This window comes from Lepidochelys kempii, chromosome 7 (genome assembly GCF_965140265.1).
Source record: "Lepidochelys kempii isolate rLepKem1 chromosome 7, rLepKem1.hap2, whole genome shotgun sequence".
Lineage (NCBI taxonomy): Eukaryota > Metazoa > Chordata > Testudines > Cheloniidae > Lepidochelys > Lepidochelys kempii.
In genome coordinates, this window is record NC_133262.1 from 81,700,055 (window position 1) to 81,726,537 (window position 26,483).

The 26,483-nt window shown below is 40.2% G+C and overlaps 2 protein-coding genes across 2 annotated transcripts in view; one reads left to right on the top strand and one right to left on the bottom strand.

Moving 5' to 3' along the window:
- MYPN (myopalladin) overlaps positions 1 to 13,816 on the top strand; it is a 115,152-nt gene extending 101,336 nt beyond the window's left edge. Inside the window, exons 19-21 of the mRNA XM_073353448.1 lie at positions 3,182 to 3,347; positions 7,331 to 7,464; positions 11,705 to 13,816. Coding sequence (XP_073209549.1) covers positions 3,182 to 3,347; positions 7,331 to 7,464; positions 11,705 to 11,874 — 470 coding nt within the window. The 3' untranslated portion in view covers positions 11,875 to 13,816. The remainder of the gene's footprint in view (positions 1 to 3,181; positions 3,348 to 7,330; positions 7,465 to 11,704) is intronic.
- Positions 13,817 to 25,904: 12,088 nt separating this feature from the next.
- On the bottom strand, positions 25,905 to 26,357 carry ATOH7 (atonal bHLH transcription factor 7). The gene has a single exon (XM_073354771.1). It carries the CDS (start codon positions 26,355 to 26,357, stop codon positions 25,905 to 25,907), a length of 453 nt encoding a protein of 150 aa, XP_073210872.1.
- Positions 26,358 to 26,483: the final 126 nt, after the last annotated feature.

The following is a 26,483-nucleotide window of genomic DNA, read 5'->3' on the forward strand; positions in this document are numbered from 1 at the left end:
ATCAATTTGGAGCGGGGAAGTCGACCGTTGGGGCTGCATTAATGCAAGTGAGCAAGGCAATAAATCGAATCCTGCTACGAAGAACCATGACTCTGGTGCATGAAATAGTGCACAGCTTTGCAGAAATGGGGTTCTCTAACTGTGGAGGGGCGACAGATGGTGCATATATTCCAATTTTGGCACCAGACCACCTTGCGACAGAGTACATCAATTGGAAGGGCTAATTCTCCATGGTGTTGCAGGTGCTTGTGGATCACCGTGGGTGTTTCATTGACATCAGCGCGGAGTGGTCTGGAAAGGTGCATGCATCTTCATGAACACCAGCCTGTACAGAAAGCTACAAGTGGGAACTTCCTTTGCAAACCAGAAGATTATAATGTGGGATGTTAAATGCTCATAGTGATCCTGGGGGACCCTTCAGCCGTGGCTCATGAAACCTTACACAGGACACTTGGACAGCAGTAAGGAGCGGTTCAACAACAGGCTGAGTAGGTGCTGGATGACAGTTGAATGTGCCTTTGGTAGATTAAAGGCGCGCTGGAGATGCCTTTATGGCTGACTAGATCCTAATGAGGATAACATTCCCATAGTCACAGCCGCATGCTATACGTTGCATAATCTCTGAGAAGCTAAGGGTGAAAGGTTTGCTCAGAGGTGGAGTGCTGAGGCAGACCGCTTGGCCTCTGATTTTGAGCAGCCAGATACTGAGGCTGTCAGAAGAGCCCAGAGAGAGGCAATTAGAATCAGGGAGGGTTTGAGGCAGCACTTTGACAATGAGCACCAGTAATGTATATCTCTGTCACTGTGTTAGTTTTCCTAGGAAGCAATTGTGTCATTTTGGGCCTTATATTCCTGTGAGACAATGATTACAATGCCTGTGCATTTATTGGTAGTGCCTACAATCTGAATTTGTAGAAAAAAATTAAGGTGATTCACCATTAAAAAACTTTGTTTTTATTGAACAAGAAACAGCACCATTAAAAACTTTGTTTTTATTGAACAAGAAACAGCACACACAGACACACAGATGCCTGCTGGGAAAAGAGGAACCAGGGAAGGGCAGACTTTCACAGCTGTGTGTAGGACCAGCTATCATTGTGAAAGTTGTTCGAGGGGGTGGAGTGAAGGGGAAGCCAAGAAGTCCCGGAAAGTGGAAGAGAATGTGCAGGTGGAGTTGGGGGGTGGGGCATGGAAAAGTGTTCTGAATGTGTTGCAGGGGTGGGCGAGCATAGATCTCTCAGTCTGCAGCACTATTAAGGACTGCAGCATCTACTTTTGCTCCTCCATTACTTTAATCATCCGCTCTGTAGCGTCCTTAACAAACTCCTGATTCTCTTTTCTGTCTTACTGTTTGGCTTCCCAGAACTCCTGGCGTTCCCTTTTCTCTGCATTGGAGCATGTCATCTTTTCTGTGTCTTGGGCGCTTTCTTATCTGGTGAAGACGCTCAGCAGAGGGGTGGGGGGTGTTCCTGAAAGCCACATCTGGTGAAGCACAGGGGACAATGCACAGCAGTGGGATAGTTAAATTCACGGACAGCATTGTAACATTTCAGTTATATACATCTTTTGCTACATTACAATCACCTTCTCACTGACCCTAATCAGGCACACATATCTGTGAACAGCCAAAGCATGGTGAGTGTTGGGGGGATGAGGGGGAGCTCCACATGGGGAAAAGAGCACACACTCTCTGCAAGGGTCGCGGTGCAGCATTCTATGGAAAAAATTCTAAAATTCTCCCGCACTTTTCCACTGGCAGGGATCATTCTTCCAGAAATCTCACTGCTAAGAGTAAGCAGGGAAATAAGGGTACATCTGCTCCATGCTTGTGGCTTCCGCCCTGCTCCCTATGCTGCTTGCCTGTCTGCCACTTTGGTCCCTGCAGAAGTGATTGCCGAATGGCACAGGAAAGTTTCCTACAATGGGGGAAGAAACCTTCGGCAGAAGATTACCAAGTACCTCCAGGAAACTTTCCTGGAGATCTCTCTGGAGGATTCCCGTGAGATCTTGGCATGCATCAATGCACTATTCTACCATACCAATTAGCTACACAGGGAAATGTCCAGCTCATAGAAACGCAGCTGGCCTCCCACATTTCTATACCCTGAACCCACCTCCGCACCACACAAGCCACAGCCACTTACCAGGCATCTCATCTCCTGCTTCTTGCTCCCCAGAGAGTGACTGCTGAGACTGGCTAGACACCTCTGGAGTGGGGAACAGTTCCTGGCTGCCTGCCCTACCGGGCGACCCCGCCGGGAGCTGCACATCCTCGTCTAACTCCACCTCTTCATCAATAACTTCTTCCTCCAGGTTAGGACCTCTTTCCACTACCTCCATTCCCTCTGAAGTATCCACTGGGCTCTTGGCGATGGAGGTGGGGTCGCCACCAAGGATAGTGTCCAGCTCCTTATAGAATTGACAGGTCTTAGGTGAAGCACTGGAGCAACAGTTTGCCTCCCTTGCCTTATGGTACGCCTGCCTCAGATCCTTTATCTTTTTTCTGCACTGTAGTGTGTCCTAATCATAGCCTTTTTCATATAAGCCTTGAGAAATTGGTATCCCAATTCCTATGGCTCAACCACAGCTGGGACTGCACAGCCTCCTCTCCCCAGATACAGATCAGATCCAACAGCTGGTGGTCCAAGCAGGAGAGCGTTTGGTGCGATAACCCGCAAAGGTCACCAGGGAAGATGCGATGAGATCTCTCCACGCCAAGCCAGCAGGAAATGGAATTTCAAAAATTCCTGGGGCTTCTAAGGGGGAGGGGCAGATGGTCATTTACCTGGCTGCAGGGCAGTGGAGTTCAAAATGCTGACCAGAAAGGTCATGATGGGCATTGTGGGACACCTCCTGGTGGCCAATTGCAGCGATGACATCAAGCATGTTATATACTCTGGCACTTTGTTGAGAAATATGTAGAGGAAAAAGATATAAGTCTCTTGGTTGGGGTGGAGATACTTAGTCAACAAAACCGGGCATCTTTCCCAACAAAAGTCGCATTGCAATGTGTAGGCACGCACTGTTTGGTCAACAAAAGGCAGTTTTTGGAGAAAAAACTTGGTAGTGTAGACAAGGCCTAAGATGTCATAGGAATCATTTTGCATTGTTTCCACATGGTTCAGTGCAAAAGACTGAATAAAGTCATTGATGCACAGTAATTGTTCCTCCTCCTTTCCAGCAAAGGAAGTCAAAAGAGCCCCAGCATTCCTGGAGAAGTTACAGAATTGTGGTGTGCCTGAAGGGCACCCAGTCAGATTAGAAGGCAGAGTGATTGGAATGCCACCACCAATATTCTACTGGAAGAAAGACAATGAAACCATCCCTGCAAACAGAGAAAGGATGAGGTATTGTACAGTCATTCACACAGTTAATGTCCCCTTGAGCCTTGGCTGGTTGTTGGCACAAAAGTTTTGTTGTCAGAGCAGGTTTTATCCTCTCTCTAGATGAAATTCATTTCACCCACTTAAAGCCTAAGGAACTGGTCTTTAGTATGAAGGATAAGGGAATAAAATCCACTTCCCTAATTTGGGATCAGAGTGCAGAAGTGCAGCACAGCTCCCTACACCCCACAGCCACTGCTCCAGCCAATAGACTAGAATAGAGGTGATCGTGTTTTTGGGCCACTTGCATAGTATGGTACTTATACTTTATCACCACAGATCCTTTTGCCCCTTCCCATACTCACCCCAGCACAGTCCTTTGCTACATGGGGCCAGTTGTGAAACACATATATGCCTTTCTGGCAATACATAATCCATCCCTGAAGGGTTTAAGAAGTGCCTTGAACTGCGCCTTTGTACCAGGATGAATTTCATCCCAGCTGCCTCTCAGTTCTTCATCACCTCCTATGTGCCTGCTGCTCAGTGCATCCTACCAATATAGGCATCAGCACTTCAATGCCATAACCTTTCCAATTTAACAATATAATTTTATATTTAAAGATGAGCTTCTCTTTTATATTTATGTCAGTTTAGCTTTTAAAACTAAACTTAAAAGAGATGAGCTGGCTGAGCTGTGAGTAAAGTGCTGCTGGGATCCATCATCGCAATGATCATTTGATCTTTCAAATTGCCTTTTTACTGGTAGATTTGGGGGGAAATCATAAATGATACTGACCTTTATTAAGGGGATTTTTAAAGCAATATCTCATTCTAGGATAAGAGGGAAATATTTGATTTAAGAGTATAGGCAATTATTATGCAAAATATGAAATTCACAAATGAGCTACAGCTCAGTTTACATAGTGGACTAAAATGTAATACAATACATTGTAGGTGTAAATAATAAATAAGAAAGTCAAACTCATCATAATCACAGAAGTCAGAGATGGAAAACCATCCTGTCTAGTTCCTCGCCCAGCTATCAACATAGGAATGTACTGTACAGTATATTATAGCCACTGCCTTGTCCAGTCTAGTTTTAAATATTCCAAGAGATGGGGCTTCCGCCCCTTCCCTAGTCCACAGCCTAACAGATCTCCCTTTCAGGAACTTTTTATTTATTTCATCCCATTACTTGCAGTTATATACACATTCTGCCCCTTTCCACCCTAAATAATGTCTCTTCATTCATGTTCCCTAAATGCTGGCTGGCTAGTACACAGAGGAGGACACCAGAATCTGCACCTAGAAGTGGGAGGATAGGAGGCAGAAGTTGGCTACCCAGATTTGATCTCTCCCAGAACTCAGGGAGGAGAGTTCTGTAGGTCCTGCCATAGAAGGGATTAGCAGAGCAGGATCCAGCAGTCAGGAAGCTCCTTGGTCCCAAACTGGCATCTATCCACACTCCAACCCTTGGTGCAGATTTATTCCTGCTCTGGACAGGAATACTCCTTCCTTAATACAGAGACACACTACTAGTCTGCAGCATTAATGTGCTTCCATTTTTGTGGCCCAGAAATACTGTTTCAGAATTTGGCCTTTGGTATTAAACACCTTCCACATAGTCACAGCCAGTTCTGTCCCCTCTTAGTTATTGCTAAGCATAATTAACTTTTTAATCTTTCCTCATGGGGAATCCCTCCAGTCTTCTAACTGACATTGTTCCCTCTTTGGATTTCTTCCAAGTAGTTAGTATCTTTGATACTAAGATTCCTAGCAGAGATCTCATCAGTGCTGTAGATAAAATAATTATTTTCCTCTTCCTTAAAATGGAAACTCTGAAACCCACAATTGCACTGTCTTTTTCTTTTTTTGCCAATAAAATTCTAGAAACTTTAATTTCCCCAAGGTTTGAAGGGTGCAGAAAAGTAAAGGTTCAATTTTATATCGTAGATTTTAAAATAATGTTCATTATTCATACAGTGACAAGCAAATTTGCATTAAGTATCTGATTAATTCTTTTGAAGTGAGCATAAAAGTGGTTGTGTCAGACATTAAATCCACCATTAGATAAAATCAGCATCAGCAAATAGGCTTGTGCTTGTAACAAATGCTGGTGTTGAAGCCTTGTATTTTTTTGTGGGCAACAGCAGCTAATTTTCTCTCAGACAAGATAATTTTTTCGTGCATTCACTTTTTAGTACAGATGGGCCCAATACCAGAATATTCAGATAATTATTTTTAATGCCCTGAATTTCAGATCTAGAGTTCTAGTTTAGCACATGAAAGACAGGAACTGACTGCAAAATTTGGGCCCAAGCCCAGGTACAGATTTCAGTCCACATTTCTAAAACTCAGAAGTGTTTGGAATCCAGCATTTTGGCTCAAATACATCACTGCTTTCTAGCTGAATAAAGAAAATCTGCTATAAAATATTTCCTTGGTTTTATTTAGCTTAGAAATTAATTATATTTTATGATTTCTTTGCCAGGATTCCTACTCCTATGTAAATCTGTGAGTCAATGTAATGTTTGAATTAGATTCACAGTCTCTAAGTTCAACATGGAGTCATTGGCTCCCTGCTGGCTAGTCTGCTAAGTAGTTAAAAACAGGATGGAGCTCTGTCCTGGCTTGTCTCATTTTTAATTAATTTTGCAACATCCACAACATTGACAGGAAGTCTGAGTATTCGTCCAGTCTGTGTGTGGTGCAGCAAGGAGGTGACATACACCACCACAGCCCAAGGCCAGAGTGTGGGACTGCTCTATGAGGCCTGCCCTACACAGCTTCTATTTCAGCCTATCATAAATCCAACCCGAGCCCTGCAGTGCCACCTGTGCAGTGTTAAGATGCCTGGATGAACATAAAATGTCAATCCTTTTCCCTGGCTCATCCCTCTCTTGCCAGCAAGCTTATCTTCTATGTTGGCCTGCGTGAGGCCAGGAGACCCTTTCTGCAGTGGAAAGAGGGTATGCATGTAACCTGCTCCACAGCTGCTGTATCCCTGGTACATCAGCATAGCCCATATGGGTGAGTTAAGTGGGGAGCTGAATAACAGTGAATGTTACCCTTTAGGAAAGCTGTTCCTACCAGAGCTGGCCAGGAGATGGAATTTCCATCACCTGGGAAATTCAGAATGTTTGAGATTTTGTTTTATTCTGAATCAGAACAAAACTGTGAAACTGAGAAACTGAGTATTCCCATTTGGGAATATGTTATTGCTGCCTATCCTTGCTTTTCCTGTCTGCCACTGCTGTTGCTGGGGGAAGGAAAACTCCAGGGCTCATAATACGAGAGGATGGGAGGGGAAGGAGGAAAACCACCAGGGTGATGAGAGGAGAGCAGCCCACAGAGCAAACTCATCCCATTCTATGACATCCTGCCTTGTGAGCTGCTGAGGACCTTGGGAGGTGGGCAAGCTGGCAGGGAACCAGGCAGGTTTCCACTGGGATTTTGTTGAAATCAATAATTCCCCTGGTACATTTCAATTTTAATGAATCTGCATTTTCCAACAGAAAAATATTTTACATGAAAATTTCCAACCAGCTCTAATTACTACCTTTATGAATGTTCTCCTCCAGGATTAATATTAAAATTTTGCTGGCATTTCATATATTGCATCTCCAGTTTCTGCATTAGAAAAATAAATACTTTACAACTGTTTTAAATGGGTTTGCATAGGTATAACTAATTGGAACTTACTAACAATTCTGTAGCTGATGCATAATAAAGAATAGAATCCAGCTCACTCTCTCTCTTAGTTGTGATGGCTCTGCAGGGCTGAGAGGAGAAAACACATATTTGAATCACTAGAATGAACAGATCAGACTCCAAGAACATGCAAGGAGCAGATATGTTGAGTATGAAGTTGCTGCTTTTATACAGGCCTTCAGAGTAAAGCTGCACTCTAAGACTATGATTTAGTATGTATTTAATCTATGTGATACTAAACCTAAACAGCAGATGCACACTTGGGAAATACTAATTCTGTACACTTATTTTTCCAGCATGCATCAAGACACAACAGGGTACGTCTGCCTTTTGATTCAACCTGCCAAGAAAATAGATGCTGGTTGGTACACTCTGTCTGCGAAAAATGAAGCTGGTATTGTTTCATGCACTGCTAGACTTGATATATATGGTAGGTGTCCTACTATTGACTACTAAGTAAAACAAAGCAAAACTTACGTGGTTTGGTTCTTATTGTACTCTTTGCAGTTCTTGCTAAAATCTTTTTATTTACATTGATGGGAATTGAATAGACCCATTCTTAGTATAGACTCAGAGTATGTCCGCAGCCTAATATGGCCACAAAGAGAAGTAAGAACCACACACATCCTGCATGGTCATATTAGCACTCTTGCATCACAATTTGGTTGCAGGTGAGAGGTAGAGCAGGAGCTGTACACCAGACTCAGGAGATCTGGGTTCACTTTCCAGTGTGTGTGAAGTGTGTTCACTTACCATGGCTTGTGTGACTTGGGCAAATCACTTAAACAGTCTGTTCCTCAGTTCCCCCGTCTGTAAAATGGGGATAATACTTCCTCTGTCCTGTTTATTTTGACTATAAGAATCTTTGGAGCAGAGATTTGTCTTGCTATGTTTTTGTACAGTGCCTAGTTACAATGGGCCCCTGCTTTCTCATATGGCCTCTAGGCACTACCATAATATAAATAAATAATAATAAACAGTTCCTCCTGAGGAAGCAAAGCTAAGCATTGCCTCTTACACCAGGATAAGCTGACAGACTCAATGTAGCCCATAGGTCAGGGGTGAGCAAACTTTTTGACCTGAGGGCCGCATCTGGGTATGGAAATTGTATGGCAGGCCATGAATGCCCAGTTGCGGAGAGGGACTCTGTGGAGTGTAGCATGGAGGGGCTCTATAAGGGATGTTACTGAGGTGGGGGGAGATGGGACTCATGGGGTGTGGCACAGGGGGTGGAGGGGCTTGACAGGGGAGGTACCAGGGACTCCTAGGGGCCCTGCTGGCACTGAAACCAAGGCGGCTGTACCAGGCACCACCACGGGCAGAGATATCCTAGCTGGGACGGATGCCACCCCTGGGCGGTTTCGAGGCTCTCGAGGATGGTGCCATAGAAGACCAGGAGGGGACTGGGTGTGCTGCCGCGTAGAGGGGGCTGCTGCGTAGGGGCAGGGTTCCAATCCTGGAAACAGCATGGTGAAGTCATGCCTGGGCAGTGTGGCTCTGCACGTGCCAGAAGAGGGTGGAATTATGAGTTGGGGGCTGGGGAGCACCAGGTGGGTGGAGCGGAACAAGCCTCTGACCCCACTCCCTGGCAGTTTTTATTGCAAGATGTGCAGTAAACAATACAGAGATAAAAGAACAAATCGGATACACTCTGTTTCCACTGACTTCATTGAGGGACACGATCAGCACAAATATAAGCAATTACCTGCAGAATCATTAGAGGTTTCCAAGATATACATTTATGGAGAGAAATTTCACATAGAAACAGGTTTTGGAATCATAAGGTTACTTTCTGCATATATAATTCAATGAAATCATTGAGTCAAGCAGCAATGTTCATTCTCTCTTGAGCATCTCTCAGATTTTATTAGTCAATTTTCCATTTAGGCAAGTGAGAATTATGCAGTTCTGTGGCTAGAACAATTTGAGAAGCCAAAGGAAGGAACTGAATAAATTGGTATATTTTTCTATCAGAGTTTCAGTCCGTATTAAAAAAAATGGCTGTCTTGGCTTTATGAAAATGTCCAGTAGAAGATGGCAGGGATGCAACCACTAGAGCTCCATAGCAATTACTCTAAAAACTGATTAGGCCACTGAACAACTTCGGCAATCAAATCAATCTGTCCTCTGTTGAAGCCAGTGACTTAATGCTAAAAGGCTCCATTCTTCTTTACCAGTCCAGCACCCTGTTCTTTTCCTCCATGTCTTTTTAAAACAAATTCATTCAGTTTGTCTTGTTAGAAAAGAAAATCTTGCATTTAAGAGGAGGTCCAAATTCTGTTCTTTCAGGAATGTGTTCTGTTCACTAATAGTCTTTTCTACAAGTAGGTATCTGAGCATTTCATTTGATTTAATCAACCACTTTGTATACTTCCACAAGAACATATAGAGCCACCATGCACAGTTCATCTGACATAGAACACTCTGTTTGAAACTATGATATTGAGCAGCTATGAACCCCTAGATGAAAGTAAATGCCATTGTAACAACAGCATAGCCATTATCTGTAGCTAGTAAGGAATTAAAAAACGTTTATCCTGAATGCCTAAGCTGTGTAATAAGATAGCTCACATATACTTTGTAGGCCGTTTTTCTGCAGCATTAGTCACAAGCTGAGAATTTTCAATCCTTTTAATCTACATTTTAAAAGGAATTACTAGGCTACTTTACCTGGAAAAAAAGAAAAAAGCCAGGCTGCCAGTGCCATGGAATTAGTCCACATCCTTGTCAGATTCCGCCACTCAGTGGCCTTATGGAGAATTGCATTTTAAACTTCATTAATGCTTGATGATAGACATAGGAAGCCAGAGAGAGATTGGCATATTTAAAAAAGATTAAATAAATATATATCTAAAGCATCCCATATTTTGAAGGAGATATGAATAGCACACACCTAAAGAGTGCAAACCGCAAGAACAGAAAGGAATTGGTTAGGTGGTCCAATTAAGAGAAATGATATACGAAAATTTGGACTGAGTGTCAGAAAACATTTTTGAAGAGACTCTGGAAAATCTGCCAAGGGAAGTGACAGAAGCCTCATCATTTGTGCCATTTAGAACTGAGCTAGAACTAACAGAGAAGGGAACAGTTCTGCAGTGTCAGGTGGTTCTGGTAGTTAATAGTCTTCTCCAGCTCCAGTGTCTCCAATTCAGTGAAGAAACATTTTAAAGAAAAAAATATGTATAATCAACATAAAGGGTATCACCAGAGTGGGAACCTGTTTGAGACTGGGAGAAAGAAAAGGCTGTTTATCCAAAACTGTCTGAATCTTAAAGAAGGCTAAAGTTAAAGTTCAGTGCAGAAAAGGGATAAAGGATTCTACTCTTGTGTAACAGTTAGTTCCTTATTTACAGGTCTCCCACATAGTACTGCTCATCCAGCTACTACAATGCTGCAGCCTAAATATTTACTGTGTTCCTAGTTATCCCAGAAATAACCCCTGTTCTATAACTCTGCCCCAATTTCCTGTAAATCTTTTTATTGATTTTACTATTCTTTTATTTATTTACAAATACTCTTACAGTGGACCCAAGCATCTCTCCAGTGATTAGCTGCTTTGTTTTTCTAATTGATCAGTGTTGATTACATCTGCCAATTGTCTGTTATGCCCTAAATATCACTATGATGTTTGAATATGAAATGATCTATTATGAAATTGCATTTGTCAGCTACGGAATCAACTACATGTCAAAATTTAAGAAGATGGATCTACTTTTTAAAGGACACTTTTTCCAAATGGGTTTCAAATCTGCACACCAACTCCTGAATTTGTGCATCCAATTAGCACAAAGATACATACATGATTTCTGGTAGAAATAGGTTTGTCACATTTGCGTGCAGAATTGGAGGTTTTGTGCACAAAAGTAGAGTCTTATTAAGGTGGTGAAAGAGGCTGTGAGAGCTACATTGTTATAGAACAGCTAAGTATTATTAGCATTACTATTAACGTCAAAAATGTTCAATGTTACTTTTAAATGTGCAAGTACAAGCTGTATTTGCATTTTAATATCACTGAATCTAATTAACTGTTAGCAACTAAATTTATAATGATGTAAAGTAATATATTTCCTTTCATTTTGCGTAATAACTTGATTAACAAATTGATAATTTGTTCATAATCAGTCCCCTAAAGTAGCTGCAATGAAAATCAGAGATGGACCAAAGTCAGAACTATTTATCTTTTAAATAAAAAATAATTAAAAAAATCTTTCCCTGATTTTTTGAGGGGGTTTTGGGGATAGGGACTGGGAGGGAAATCACTGCTGAGGGAGATTTCTGGTTTTGTTTATCTCTATTTGCTGATCCACAAACTCTTACTATTGACTGTAGTGCTTACAACCATGAGTAGGCTCAGTAGGTGAAATCCTGGTCCTATTGTAGTCAATGGAAATTTTGCTATTGAATTCAGTAGAGCCAGGATTTCACCCATTGGCTCTAACAGGACTTTGCATCATTGTAAAGCACTGTACTTGAGGATATCTGAAGGAACAGACCCTACATTGGTAATAGTTTTTTTTAAAAGGACTTGAGAGGGGTTCCCGTCTAGAAACATGGAAAGCAGCACTTTCCAAATGGGTGTGAAAATTTCCATTGGCTTTTTATATATGTTAAAATAAATGTGGGACTTGACTTGGAATTATGTTTTCTCTTCACTGTTTTTGTTTCTTCAGCCCAATGGCACCAACAGATTCCACTACCAATAAAGTTTCGACCTAGTGGTAGTCGGTATGCAAACCTCACTGGTCAAGGGCTCGACATTTTTTCTGCCTTTTCAGCTGTTGAAAGTCCAAAGTTGTTTTCATCCCCATCCCAGAGCGTGGTAGAAAGTGAAGAACTTTAAAAACCTACAGTTCCAATTATACCCGCAGAAATATTAGAACTATGGGGAAAAAGAAGAGAGAGAGAGAAGGTACAAACCAAGAGACTCAAGGTTTACAAGCAACTTGTTTTTAGTAAGTGTTCTGCTGCTGGAACTGCTGCAAGTTACATATTGTACAAGATGTCTGCTTGTATTTTACTCCAGTATGATTATTGTATAGAGTGTAGCGCAAAAAGTTCAGTGCTATGTCTTTTTCTGAGAATCTCAGAGTGAAGAGACATAGTTTGAGCACTTAAAAATCAACACCATTTTTAATGCTTCAGTTAAAGCTCCTGTAACAAGCAAAGTTAAGGATTTGTGGTTTTTAAGTGGATACTGCCAATGAAAGGACTGACACTGTGATAGAGAGTAAAGAATGTGACTTTGAATGTAATCCTAAAAGGATTTCCATAAGGAAAAGAAAAGAAGTTGGAACATAATTTTTGTATGTGATCATACTAGATAAAACATAGCATTTCATGGAGGTACAGCTATATACAGTATACATTTATATTTGTGTGTGTGTATATATGTATGTACATACCATGCCGTGTGTACTCATGGTGTTTTGAAACATACAGTAAGATATAAGGCATGTGCTTAGAAAATTAACACATGAAACTAAACATCCTATTTTGTATGAAGCACATACTGTAGAGATCACAGCTGAAACTACTGTATATTTCCATGTATGTTTCATATTTGTTCCTTTTCAGTTTTAGTGACTCCCTGATTTTAAACACACAGAATACTGTTCTTGTAACTTCATGGTTTTTAAATTCAAGTCTCTTTTTCCACGAGTTTTTGACATGCCTAGACAAAAAAAGCACATCATATGGCTCATTTGCTAAACTGACTAAAGAGGAACTGTGGCCTGGTGCAGTTAAAACTTCTTTCAGGATCATTTAGAAAACTTAATCACAGGTAGAGTTCCTACTGTTAAAACAGGGGAAAAATCCATCTGTAACATGCAAAGAAGGTTATAATATTTAAGAAACATAGTGGTTAGTATAAACAACTAAAGTAAGTATTGTACCCTGATAAACGGTAGGTAAACCAGGGAATGCTATAGGAGGACGATAACGAAGGATATTTAATAACAGCACTAAAACAAACAATTTCAGTATATTTCTCTTTTACATAATTTTATTGACACCCTTCTAACCCCAATGGTTAGAGGTTAGGAATGTATCTGATGATTTCTTGCACATGATTTGGACTTTATTTTCAGCAGTTCTAACTCACTACTTTAAACTTGATCAGGAACAGCCATGGGGTCCTAACTAGAATCATACAGGGGCTTAAAGATCACCTTTACAGATGCTGTAATTTTAGGTTTTATTTGGCTTGCTTTGCAATTCAGTGTTTTTTCAGTTTAAAAAAAGGTACTAAATTCAGAGAAAGAAAGAAGAGATTAAAGCAAGGAGAAACTACACTTTAAAAGAAATAAATTACCACTGAAAATAAAATGTGCCTAAATTAGAAATGTACATGCACTAAATATGAAAATATGAAGGCATAAGAGTTAATGAGACATTGGGTATATTGGGACAGTGGGAAGGAGATAAACAGTGTTTTACTGTTTGGTCACTTTCAAATCTAACCTATGTGTTACTCTCTGAGAGCCATCTAAGGTTCAGATCAAGTAATATGTGGTGATGGTGTATTTCCTAGTGATGTTTCTAAAAAGAAAATAATTGGATTTTGTAAATTAAATTAATGTTGTTTATGGGTTTCTTTTTGAAGAAGGGCCAAATTCTGCTCCCATCTACAACTCTGAAACCTCCAACTATTTCAGCGGTGTAAATGAAAAGCAGATTTTGATCCAACATAATAAAATTTTACAGCAATTGTAGCACTTTATATACATAGAAATAATAAAGCTACAGTGCACTGCCAGAAACTTGACTGAATATCTTTAGGCTTGACAGAATTTGATTTTTTTTTTATGATTTCAATGGATGACATTTTAAAAATTTGTATTGATTTAAATTTCCACAGTTGCACAAAATGATGAGTTTTAAGCATTCGTTTATATCAATTTAAATGTTCACAGTTGTAGAAAATTGGGGTGAGGGAATCAGAGAATAATTGCTTAATGACAGTACACATTAAGATTCAAAAAGTTAAAGCTTTTGAAACACAAACTGTCAACATATACAAAGTATCTTAAGCAGCAATTTTTTTTACTTTGCCTTATGTAAACTTCAATGATCAATGGAAATATTTTTTTGCCAGTCTGTGTATGGTGAAATCAATATTTATTGATAAAAATCTAACCCTTTCAAGCCTAAATATATAGACTAAGTTATTAAATAATATAAACTAAAAAACTAAATCTGTACAAACTTTTAAGGTTTAGAAGAAATGAATGAATCCTCCTTTATTAGGTAGTAGGTCCAAGAGCAATCATGTTACCTGCATTCTGTGTATAGTTTGAAAGACAGGAAAAGCAGTATGTTAAACTTGTTAGTATATATAAATATCATACCATAAGGATATTTTATTTTAGGTACCAATATTATAATTACTAGTATTACTGACAGCAGTAAATGTTCTCACAGCTTTACAAATTCAGAGAAAGATGTGATTCCCACCCCAAAGAATTTACAATGTAAATTAAAACACAAAGAACACAGACCAAACATGTGGCTTGAATCTCTTCTCCCTTATGCCAATTTTACACCAGTGTAATTCCATTGACTTCACTGTAATCTCTCTTGATTTACATCACCACAAGTGAGAGGTGATTCACACCCATGACAGGTAGGCTGAAGGTCAAGTGGTACAATGTTTTCCAAAACACAACTTCTATACTTTTGCAGGGGGAAGGAGAGGCTGATATTATTGAAAGACTTGCTGGAAGAAATGTTGTAAAGGAGGGAGATGAATGAAGGGTTGATCCTTGGTCATTCAGTAAGAAGTTCCTAATACCTCCCAATATGAGAGGTTAAGCCAAACTGGGTCCCCAAAATCTGGCAGTCGAATACTGGCAGCTGACAACACTGTCTTTCACTCTTATTTACTAGCTAAGGGTCATGATCTCATTCATACTAGCATACATTGAATACTGAAGTCAATGGAGATACTTCAATGTACACGGAATAAATGAGATCAGAATCTGATCCTAAAGTTGCAGAAGTCTCTGTAGATCAAATTATGTTGCCCGTAATCCAACAAATTTCCTTTTCATTTAAATAGGCATTTTGCTATGAGACAGACAACAAAATTTTGTTCAGTATAAGTAACTTGTATCAAAAAAGATATTGAGATCTTTACCAAATAGATTAATTCTTGTTAAGAAACAAGAAATTAATTTCCAGTATTGTTAATAACTACAGAATCCTTCTGTTCTGCTTACACTGAGCCCAAAATGGGAATATAAAAAGGAAGTTCAGGTGCATAGATATTAATGCTAATAGATCTGACTGTGCTTGTCGTAATGAAACCTTTATAGAGAAAGGCGTAAGTTATCATGTGTGTTGGTGACTATTGAAAAAGCTGAGGAAAAACTGTAAGTAGATTTATGTAAGCAGCAGAGGGCAACAGTGAATTATCACATGACTTGTGTGATATCCATTTGAGAAGTTAATATTATGTGACGAATGGCTCTATGTAATGATACGGTGTCAAGAAGCATTAGGGATTCTGTGATTGTGCTTTCTTCCTGAACAGCTTGCTTAGCATTTCATTGTTTTGTTTTATTTAATGAACAGTAACTAATTTGACCTTGCACAAAAAAGGCATCCTGTTCAGTATTCAGTAGAGGCCATAACGAAAAATTCATGCCAGAATCCAAGAAGTCAGTAAGTTATCATCTAAATGTCCATTTAATAACTACAATACTAAGTAGAATTTTGCACCAATTAAATGTAGTGACTCTAAAATTGTATATGTTAAATAACGGAATATTTCCAAATTCACACATTTGTAGCTTTATTTGCCTTCTGGTTCCTTTTCAGCCTTATAGTTTCACACATGTTAACACACAGGCTCAGGGTATTTCAGAGGGTAGTCAAGTGGCTGTATTTTTGTTCAAAATTCTAGAAAGCACGAGTATTGCATCTTTGCTTCGAAAATAGTAAACATGTAAAATCTGTAGATCCAATTCTCAGCAGCCTTGCCCAGTCTAAGGAGAACTGGACTGGGCCTTCTTGTCTCTGAAAGCAAGGACTGAAGACAATTTTTGAATGCTTCATGTGGGCAAGCGTGGAGGGCAAAAAGGACACATACTTTGGAAAATTTGAGCCAACATGTGCAGTCTTCTCCTAAATATGTAAATAGTTGCTACTTGCAACTGTTAGTAATAGAAGTACTACAAAAAGAACTCAATTCTGCTGTTGATGCAAGTACCATTAAAACAGTCTCTGAAAAGTGACCTCTCATACCCACTAAAAATGGTACCTGAGCAAATATACAAAAGAAGATCTAATGAAATACTATAATCTGTTAAATTAAATACTGAACAAGTGATTCATTGTTAATTGCCTTATTAATTCCAATAGGGAAATCTTCACTTTGAGCTTTAAAACATTTTACTTTTTTTCTTGATTTAAATGGATTTATTAATTATTATTATTATTATTATTATTTTGGTCTAATGATTCAAAGTCATCCTCAAAAGGAAGAAAGAGTTAACATAGAGGTTTCAAAATATACTTTAAATTCACATAAAAGAAAAAAAGTCTGACTGTTCAATAATGTATTGTCCCTCATCCCATTTAAATAAATGCTTCAGAGTTGCATATCAAAGTGTGTCTCTTTGACATGTTTTTAGATAAATTAATTGTAGGCAAAAGTGTGTAACAGGACCACGAGTCTCCTCAGGGCTTGTTTTTGAGAGCTGATGATGTCAGTGGAGGCTCCATGCACAGAATAACTATAGGACAGGCCCTAAATCATTTGGAGGAAAACCCTAAAATACTATTAGACAAGTGTTTATTAGCCATACTTCTAGCAAGCAGCAATTTTGTGAAGTACAGCAGTGGTCTTTTTAAAAAATAAATGCACCGGACACATTTCAACTGGGAGTGAATCTTTTTGCTAAATTTGCCTTTGTTTTATTTGTGCTCTCACTCTGTAGGTGTAATTCTCATCCCCTCCACCACAGTCTAAATAAATGGACTTTTGCACAGGGGACCAGTGCAGGGGTAGACAGCCAAGAGCATTTCTCCCTCAATCTGGTAGTGAGCATAGAGAAACAGAATGAGTTAATCAAATACAAATACTGATGGTTTTACAGCATTTTGTTCTTCCCTAAGTGGGTTTTTACTGTGATTGGTTCAACACACTTTTGTGAAGGGGCCTATCAGCATACTTCGCAGTGACTTTGAAATACATTGCAAGTTTAAAGCCAACAGTGAGGGAAGTTGGATGCAGATATGGGTGTAAATTAAGAACATGGATATGCCCCAGTATATTTGCTAATCCTGATTTTGCTCTTATTTTCCCATATTTCTCAATTACTGCTGGCCTGAATTCAATCAGTCTCCGCCTGTTAGTTGAGAAGCAATATTCTGAGCGCTACATTAGTAGTTCAGCTATTGTTCCGTCATCAAAAGTGGATCTCCTATGTCTTCTCATTTCTGCTGGGGTACTAGCCAGCTGCATAAGCTACTGTGAACTAACCTACTTGCCCCTTGAATCCATCACAGCTACACAGAGCCACTTATTATATCACACATACTCAAATCTTGAGCCACATTGCACCATCAGTTTAAGCAGAGTTCTCCATTAAAATCAATGGGGAGTTCTGCTCAGAAACTGATGGCACAGTATGGTCCCTTTATTAGGATTGTGACACAGCTTTCTAAATGTCAGTTGGTAAAATCTGGAAAAATACTGAAGTCACCATTCTCAAATGCTGAAAATATGACAATGGACTACAGAGCATGGCTGATTGCGGGAAACCAATTCAGAGTCTGATCAGGCCCTTCTTACGCCTTGAAGTAAAGCATGTGGTCACTTTGAGAAATTTCTGTATGCATTAACATACATTTTGCATGCTAGTTTTCTGTATGATTTAAGACTAAACTACAAGTTAGGAGACACATTTGTGTACACAGTCTATCATTTATAATGTAATTAAATGATACAGGGGGTTTGTGTTGGTTTTTTTAGCAATGTTTTCTTGCAGTTTTATTAATCTTTGCTTTGTAACGTATTTAAGCATTTTTTAAAAAGTATGCCAGGATGAGTGGCTGAAACCAAACTGTTTAAAGATAAACCTGTGTAGAGGAAATGGACTGTTTCTTCAATAAAGCAATGTTTATTGTTCTTAATAAATTCCTGGACTTCTTACAGTGCTAGAATAGATGCATACTTTTAGAACATTAAAAGGAATTATTCTGTAAATTCTTACTGAAATTAAAAAAAATCTAGATCAAATTTAGTATGCGATACACCTTAAAAATGGGTTTCTTAATGAAAACTGAACCCACAAATCTGGAAGCCTAAATGTAAGCAGTGCTCATCACCACAAATAGAGTGTAACATGTATTGGAAAATAAAGTTTTGCTTAGTGGGTATTGTTTCTAAACTAGTGTTTATTGGTCCATATCATGTCAGTCACTTTTCCCAGTGAAATCAGTGGGAAGTTCTGCTTAACAATCATAGGAAAATGTGGATGTTATATTTTCATAGTATACATGATAGACTATAATCCTATGAAGTCAATGGCATAGAAACTCGTGTGAGTAAAGTGAGCAGAATTAAATTTGAGTAAGGCTAGCAGCATTTTATTATTACTATTAATTATTTGTATTACAATAGCACTTAGAGACCTCAGTTGAGATTGAGGCTCCACTGTACTAGGCACTGGATGGACACAGAATATGAAACAGCCCTTGCCCCATAAAGCTTGCAATCTTAATAGACAACAAGACATACGGCGAGAGGGAAATGACTTATCGTCACACTATGAGTCACTGGAAGAGATAGGAATGGAACCCAGGTCCCCTGACTCCCAGTCTAGAGCCACATTCACTGTCCTAGTTTGGCCCATAGTGGAGTCCAACACTGCTCCACGTAAGTCAACAGCAAACTTCCACTGGCTTGAAGATCAGCTCCATAGGTTATATTTATGAGTCTCTTGCATATGGTGAGCATGTTGCTGAAAAGTGACATGTCTCAGAGTTATACAGCCACTGTGTCTGTGAAGCAGTTTCATCCCGTCATAATTTCACAATCATGTAAAGAACTTCATTCTTTTCTTTAGCAACAATCTTTCAAAAAATCAGGACAAGCTCCATGAAAAATGGGCATCCAACCCTACCATACCAGAGAAGATCAATGGTGAGAGAAGCATTGCCTTTTTGTTTTATGTTTGTCCAGCACCTAGCACAACAGAGCCCTGACCACGCATTGGGGCCCGTATGCACTACAGCAATACAAACTAGTAATAATAAATGAGTGCTCCTCAGTGCAGACCACATTATGAGCTGTCAGCTGGGAAAGAAAGTGTCCTGTCCACTCCCCATAGTAATCATGTGGGAGAAGGAGAGAGACTATGCAGAGCTCCCACCACAAACCATGTGTGCTTCCCCAGGTAACACACTGGTTGGGTTCCCTTTCTCAGTCATAGCAGGTTCTCAAAGGTTACTGCAGCTCTGTGAGTTCCAAAATTACTGCAGCAACCTCTGTGGCAAAACAAGCAGGCTGGGATCTAAAGAGAACCACAGAGGACAGCAGTGACCTCACAAATCTATATAGAGCCCTGCACATTGACTTCAATGTGAATCATACTTAGGCCAAGGCAGAGCACTTTTGAAAATTCCCCCCTATACATTCCAGCTCTTAAAAAAGGTTATTTATTTTTCTGCCATGCGATTATTCATTTAGGATTAGATTTTCCCATTTAGGAAGATCAACAAATACATCATCCCCTATCCTTGTCTGTGCATTAGGATCTGGGTGTTGCAGATCTGACAGAGTGGTTTTCAGCTCCACATTTCCACCAAGCAGGTTAATAATAAATAATAATAAAAAGTATGTAGCACTTTATACTATTAAAGCACTGTACAAAAAATAAAAATCCTCAGAGAATCCCTGCGAGATTGGTAAAATGTGCATTTTTAACATGGCGATGGCTCCATTCATAATTATCATCATTTATACACTTATAAAGCACCTCCCCCCACCTCCAGGTTCCCCACACAAGACGCCAAAGATTCTATAACTGGGTCTGTTGGATCTTGGATAGAGCTTGAGAGCCTAGCAGTTGTCACTAGATATAAGGAATAACAACAACTGCCCATCCTGTTACATGAGAATCGGTATGAGCACGTGACAGGAAAAATAATGCAAAAGGGCCAAACTCATGGAGTTCTTTAAACTACAAAAATGTAAACAATCTGACTAGATTTCCCCTTCCCAGTTTTCTGAGGTTAATATTGTCCTTCCCCAGAGGAATCTGTCTCAAAAGGTTTTCTAAATGAACACAGATGAAAGAAAACAAAACAAAACCCTAGGTTATTTGTCCCACCTGGGAGAGATTCTGCAGTCCCTCTTGCTCCCCACCAAGTCTCTCCTTCATACAGGGTTTGCCCCAGCCAAGAAGTATAAACTGGCTGTTAGTGAATTACATTTCCCCACAATTCCTCAGCACATAAGAGAAAAGGGAGTTCTAGCCCATCCTGCACTTGGAATTTGGGTTTCACTCCCTACACAGAGAGCAGCCTGTTTTTCTCCCTCCCAAATCACAAATTGCCACTCAAGGCCCGCAGCGACCATGGGCCCTGTCCAACAGGTAAGTTCAAAGATGGAAACCCTGGAATGGGATTTGAGCTTGTTACTGGCACTGAGCATATTATTTAAGGACAAGCATTAATTTCCCATTAGTATACAATTTTTAATATCCGTTACAAGTATATTTAGTAGAGCAACAAATATTTAACAAAACAAGTATTTCTAGCCTCCATCAATACATTAATTTTAATAGCAGAGGCAAATCACAATCCAAGAGAGTGAACACTGACTTAACATTACTGGAAGAGGATGACTGAATAGCCCAGGTGATGTGTAATAATGGGATATTATGGGACCCAATTCTGATCTCATGTTCACTGTTTTTACAAAGGTGTAATTGCATTTGACACAGTATCTTGATAATAAAATTGAGTTACTCCTGGTTTGCACAGATGCAAGTGGGATCAGAATCTGTGTCAACAGTTAGAATTCAGCCTGGGTGGGTAAATGTACCAAGTTCCATGTGGCTGGGCCTCTGCTTGCATTTGGAGTCCCACTGAAGTGAAGAGGAATGTGTGTGGGCACATAGGTCTGTCCATAGGGAACTTGGTGCAGGATCAGGGCCTAAGTTAAACAATCCGACTACATTTTCCCTTCCCAATCTATTCTGAGGTTCTCTGACAGCTGTTCAACAGCCTGTGTGAAATTAACTGGTGTCTCAATCAGTGGTCAAGTATCCACATCACAAAAACCTTGGCAGTCTTAGACAGAGAGGTCTCAAGCAGCTGCTGATTTCAGGGTGTCCAACTGATTTTCAGAAGTGCTGAGCACTTCCACTTCACACTGACTTCAACTGATGGTGATCACTCAGACTTCAAAAAAAAAAAAAAAATCAGGCCAAGGTGCCTCAAATCCAAACTCAGAGAAAGCAAGACATCCAAAAGTGGTCACTTCTGAAAATCTGGGCTTGAACGCTAAGTTGACAGTGCTATGCATTCTCTCCTTGTAAGGGCCAATCCAGATCAGAATTAAAGCACATTGCCAGATAAACATGGGGAAACTTGTACTACTGCCAACTGTGCTGTAGATAAATCGGAAATTTCAACTTCCAGTCTAGCATTATATCCACCTTAAGAACAAAGCCACTGCAAAGTTATGAATAGCAGAGAAATGGCTTTTTGTTACTAATTATTATTAAGATGATAAACATAAGATGATAATAATGGCCATACTGGGTCAGACCAAAGGTCCATCTAGCCCAGTATCCTGTCTTCCGACAGTGGCCAATGCCAGGTGCCCTACAGGGAATGAACAGAACAGGTAATCATCAAGTGATCCACCTTGCCCAAGTAGTTTATTGAGTTTGAACTCCCAGTAGTATAATCAAGACTAAGAGGATGGAGATTTTAATTTTCTTTTACTGTAGTTCAACAGCAGATATGTATCCAGTGGCCTTATTTACAATGTGTTTACATCCAATCCATTGCACTATGGTGTCTTTCAAGGAGACGATGTATTTAAATTCTTTAGTAATAGGATTGTAGGTCTTTGATCTCTTATCTTGATTCACTTTTCCCTTTGTGGGCTTAACAGCAGTATTATAATGTAATTCTTTACACACTATTCCAATATTTTTATACTTAAATCTACCAGTTATACTTCACTGGAAGACAAATAATAATATATGGAATATGCAATGGGAGGAGCATGTGTATGAATTACTTTTACATGGATTATGTATGGCATGAAATCATATAGTAGTTTGTGTACCACAAGATTACATGTGAAAAAAAGTAATTTTAGAAGTGCTTTATCATTTAATTATAAACTTGTAGCCCACCAATGCTGTTTCTAAACACTAAATATATTTTTTCGTTTACGCTTGTGTATTGTCCCATGTGTCTGCCAAGAGACTTAAAAGGATAATTTTCCCTGAGGCAAAGTCTGTGCTGTACATGCCAGGCAACCCCATTATCTAGGTGTACTACAGTAGTGCCTGCAGGCTAGGGGCTATCCAAATAAAGAGGAAGACACTGTCTCTGCTCAGAGGTTACATGGATTGAACGGGTGTAAGTCAGCACAGATTTTCCCCATTAATACTAGTGGAAGGTATGTACCTGAATCCCCCATCTATTAGTGGGAAAACAATCTTTAGAGTATCCATATCATACAGCATTAATTGGACAACGTGATAAAACAAAGTCATGGGTCAAATTCTGCCCTCTGTGTATATGCATTCCTAATAAGGTCAACAGCATAATCTAAGTGGGGCTGCATTCCCCAAGAGGGCAGAATTTGGCTCCCTGTATGTAAAAATGCTTTCCTTGTAGACAATTTACACATTGACATATGTTAGCTAATTAATGAGAAGTAAAACAGTGTTTTGGTGATCTACCATATATGTTGTTGAAGAGAGAGGATTGCTGATGTATGATATGCAGCTACAGCAACATTATAACTAAGGCTACATTTTAGTCATGGGTATTTTTAGTAAGTCATGGACAGGTCATGGGCAGTAAACAAAAATTCATGGCCTGAGACCTGTCCATGACTTTTATTATATACCCTTAATTAAAACTTGGGCAGGGGGCTGTGGGTACTTTGGGGGAGGTGGCCTGGGACACCTCTGGTGCTAGGGGAGAGGCAGGCCACAGTGCACAGCCCGGGACCCCTACTGGTGCTGGGAGGAGGGTTGGCGAGGCTGGCAGGGGCTCCCTACCCGGTTCCGCATGTTCCTAGGCGGCGGAGGAGTCAGGGGGCTCCACGCACTGTTCCTACCACAAGCACTGGCCCCTCTGCCTAGGAGCTTCAGTGCCATGTCCGTGGGAGCCAGGGAGCTCCCTACCCCAAGGTAAGCACCCCTCTGCACCCACTAACCCCCTGCCCCTAGCCTGCTTCCAAAACACCCAAACTGCTGCTGCTGGCTCAGGCAGCCCCTGAGCCAGCACCAGCCACTGCAGAAGTCATGGAAAGTCATGGAATCCGTGACCTCCATGACAGACTTGCAGCCTTAATTATAACATATGCCAGCATTTTCCGGACAAAGTTGTTCACAAAAATAGGATTTCCTTTTTATGTGTACTAAACATAGGTTTAGTAGAGCCCAGTCCTGCAGCCTTTATTCCAGTAAAACTTCCATTGGGTCAATTTCCTCCTGGGTAGCCAGTCTGACTCCTATGAAATCTGTGGGGCTGCAGAGTAGTAACTAAGAGCAAAATTTTGATAATTTATTTCAGTGAAAGTTCTGCCAGAATAAAGACTACACAACCATAGGCGCAGACTTCTACTGCCCCCCTCTGCCCCCGGCCCTGCCCCGACTCCACCCCTGCCCCTCCCCCTCCATTCCAACCTCTTCTCCAAAGTCCTCGCCCCAACTCCACCCCCTCCCTGCCCCTATTCTGACTCCTTCCCCAAATCCCCGCCCCAGCCCCGCCTCTTCCCCACCTCCTTCCCTGATCACGCCACATTCCCGCTCCTCCCCCCTGGAGCTTGCTACAGCTGTTTGGCAGCAGCAAGCGCTAGGAAATAGGCGGAGGAGCAGGGACGCGGCGTGCTCAGGGGAGGAGGCGGAGGTGAGGTGGGGCAGGGAGTTTGGCCACCAATGGGTGCAGAGCACCCACTAATTTTTCCCCCTGGGTGATCCACCCCTGGAGCACCCACAGAGTCAGTGCCTATGTGCAAGATCACAGCTTTTGAGTCTAACCATTCTCAGTATTCAGACATCTCTTTCACATCAGGGCTCAGTTTCTACTGCTGATTTTGCTCTTCATTCGAAGTTCCCTAGTTATTTCAGCAACACCTTTCATTTGAGAAAAAGATATAATACAGGATATGGCAGGACCCTGCAAGGAACCCGACTGCCTTCCCTGCAGCTCCCATACCCTTAACCTACAAAGCCAGGACCAACAAGTAGCTGGTTCTTGGAAGCCGCCCACCAGCAGCACCAGCAGGAGCAGCCTTCAAACATCACAATGGACATCATCTTCACTTGAAGTTATGTAGGACTATGAACTCTGCTACAATCACCTCTACCTTTCTCCCTGCCCTACTCCTCACTTTCACCTCCTCCAACATTTCATCAACTTCGTCCCATCCCTTCTTCCTCTTCCCTTTTTATCTACTTCCCACCTACCTCCCCCAAAAGAAAAAAAAAGTCTGTGGAATGAACAAGAGGTATGCCAGCCTTCAATCTGACTACTTTACTTGGATGTTTTTTCACCTTTCTCCACACTTAGTCTTTTAGATTATAAATTCTTTGGGGCATGGACTAAGTCTGACCATGTGTTTGTACAGCACCTAGCACAGTGATTCTGACTGTAGTAGCACCCAAAGGCAAAATCATTTCATATAGTAAGTAGTTGCTTTTTCTTCATGATAATTGATGAGAGCCTGATTGAGGTAGTGTAACATTCACTGTAGCAAACCCACCAACGCACAACACCCATAGTAGGACTCCAACCATTTCAGGTAGTCAGAAAGGTCATTTCAAATGGAAAAAAAAATTTTTATTTACAAAATTGATTATTGTTTCCAGATACTAGGGAGAAAAAAGGAAAGAAAAACAAAACAAAAAAACCCACAGAGCATACATGTAGGTAAAACCTACAAAATTTAAGAGTTAGATCTCTACTTTCATGCGAGTATTCACTTTACAATATATAAACATCTGCTTTTACAGCCAGCTTAAAGAAAAAATATTCTGTACACTACTTGAAATTAGCTCTTTTCTGATAAACTGTTTAGTATTAAAGTAAACCTACACAACCCATATATCAAACTGACAAAGTTTAAAGTTAGTTCTCTGACTTGAATGCATTTTAATTATCTTTTTCATGGTATCCATTGGATAGGAAACAAAAATGTAACCTCAAAACTGGGGAGGGGAGGGGGAGACACATGGGAACAAATTTATCCATGTTTAATTGCATTGAGTTAAACCATGGATCAATTTGGCCACTGGTGTGTAAAATATTATGTGACATGATCCATCACAGCAAAAATAATGTAAAATTTAATAACATTCAAATGAAATATGAAGGGATTGTTACAAATATTTCATAAATAAAATATACAACACAAATTTATTATACACATTTCATTAGTAACCAGGAAAACAAACAAACAAACACACACAAACAAACAATCTTCTTAGAGGCATAGCAATTAAATTTTTTCAAAACAAACTTATTTAAGCAACATCAGCATAAGTAGTAAACATGAATACAGCTGTTACAATGACAAGATTACCTTATTCAGCAGCTTAATTCTTGCTAACTGTTCAAAATTACTCAGTTGGTCTGTTGAATTATACTAGCCCATAATTCGTTCTAATTAGCTATTTGAAAATGGTCAGGTGGATAACTGAAGATTCTTTGTGCGTATGGGTCATTGTCGGTTTCCATTTTCTGTCCCATATAAGTGTGGTAGCTCTCCTGATGGAAGTGTTCACAGTGAAAGTTTATCCAGTCTCTTTCAGTGCTGTATCTCTCTGCTTCAGCAAGGATCCTAGTTAGAGCCATAATGTAACTTAATGCCATCTGAAGGGTCTCATATTTGGAGAGTTTTTTATCTTGACCCCACTGTGGAACCACCTTTCTTAGTCGATCGAAGGCTGTGTTCAGTCCTTGCATTCTTCTCCTTTCCCTGGCATTAGCAGCCAGTCTCCTTTTGGCAGCACTCTCCATTCTTTCTGAGCCACATTTCACTACACAGCCTGTTCCACTTTTGCACTGGGTATCTGACTCTAAACCGGAATCCACGTTTGATTTAGAAGATTTCATATTTGTCGCCACTTTAATACTGAGCCTTCCTCACCCTCCCAAAAAATTTGTAGTAGCTGGAATGTGTTGGGAAAAACAGTCTTAGAATACAATATCTGTACTTCGAGTGTGTTCCCAGAAGTCAGT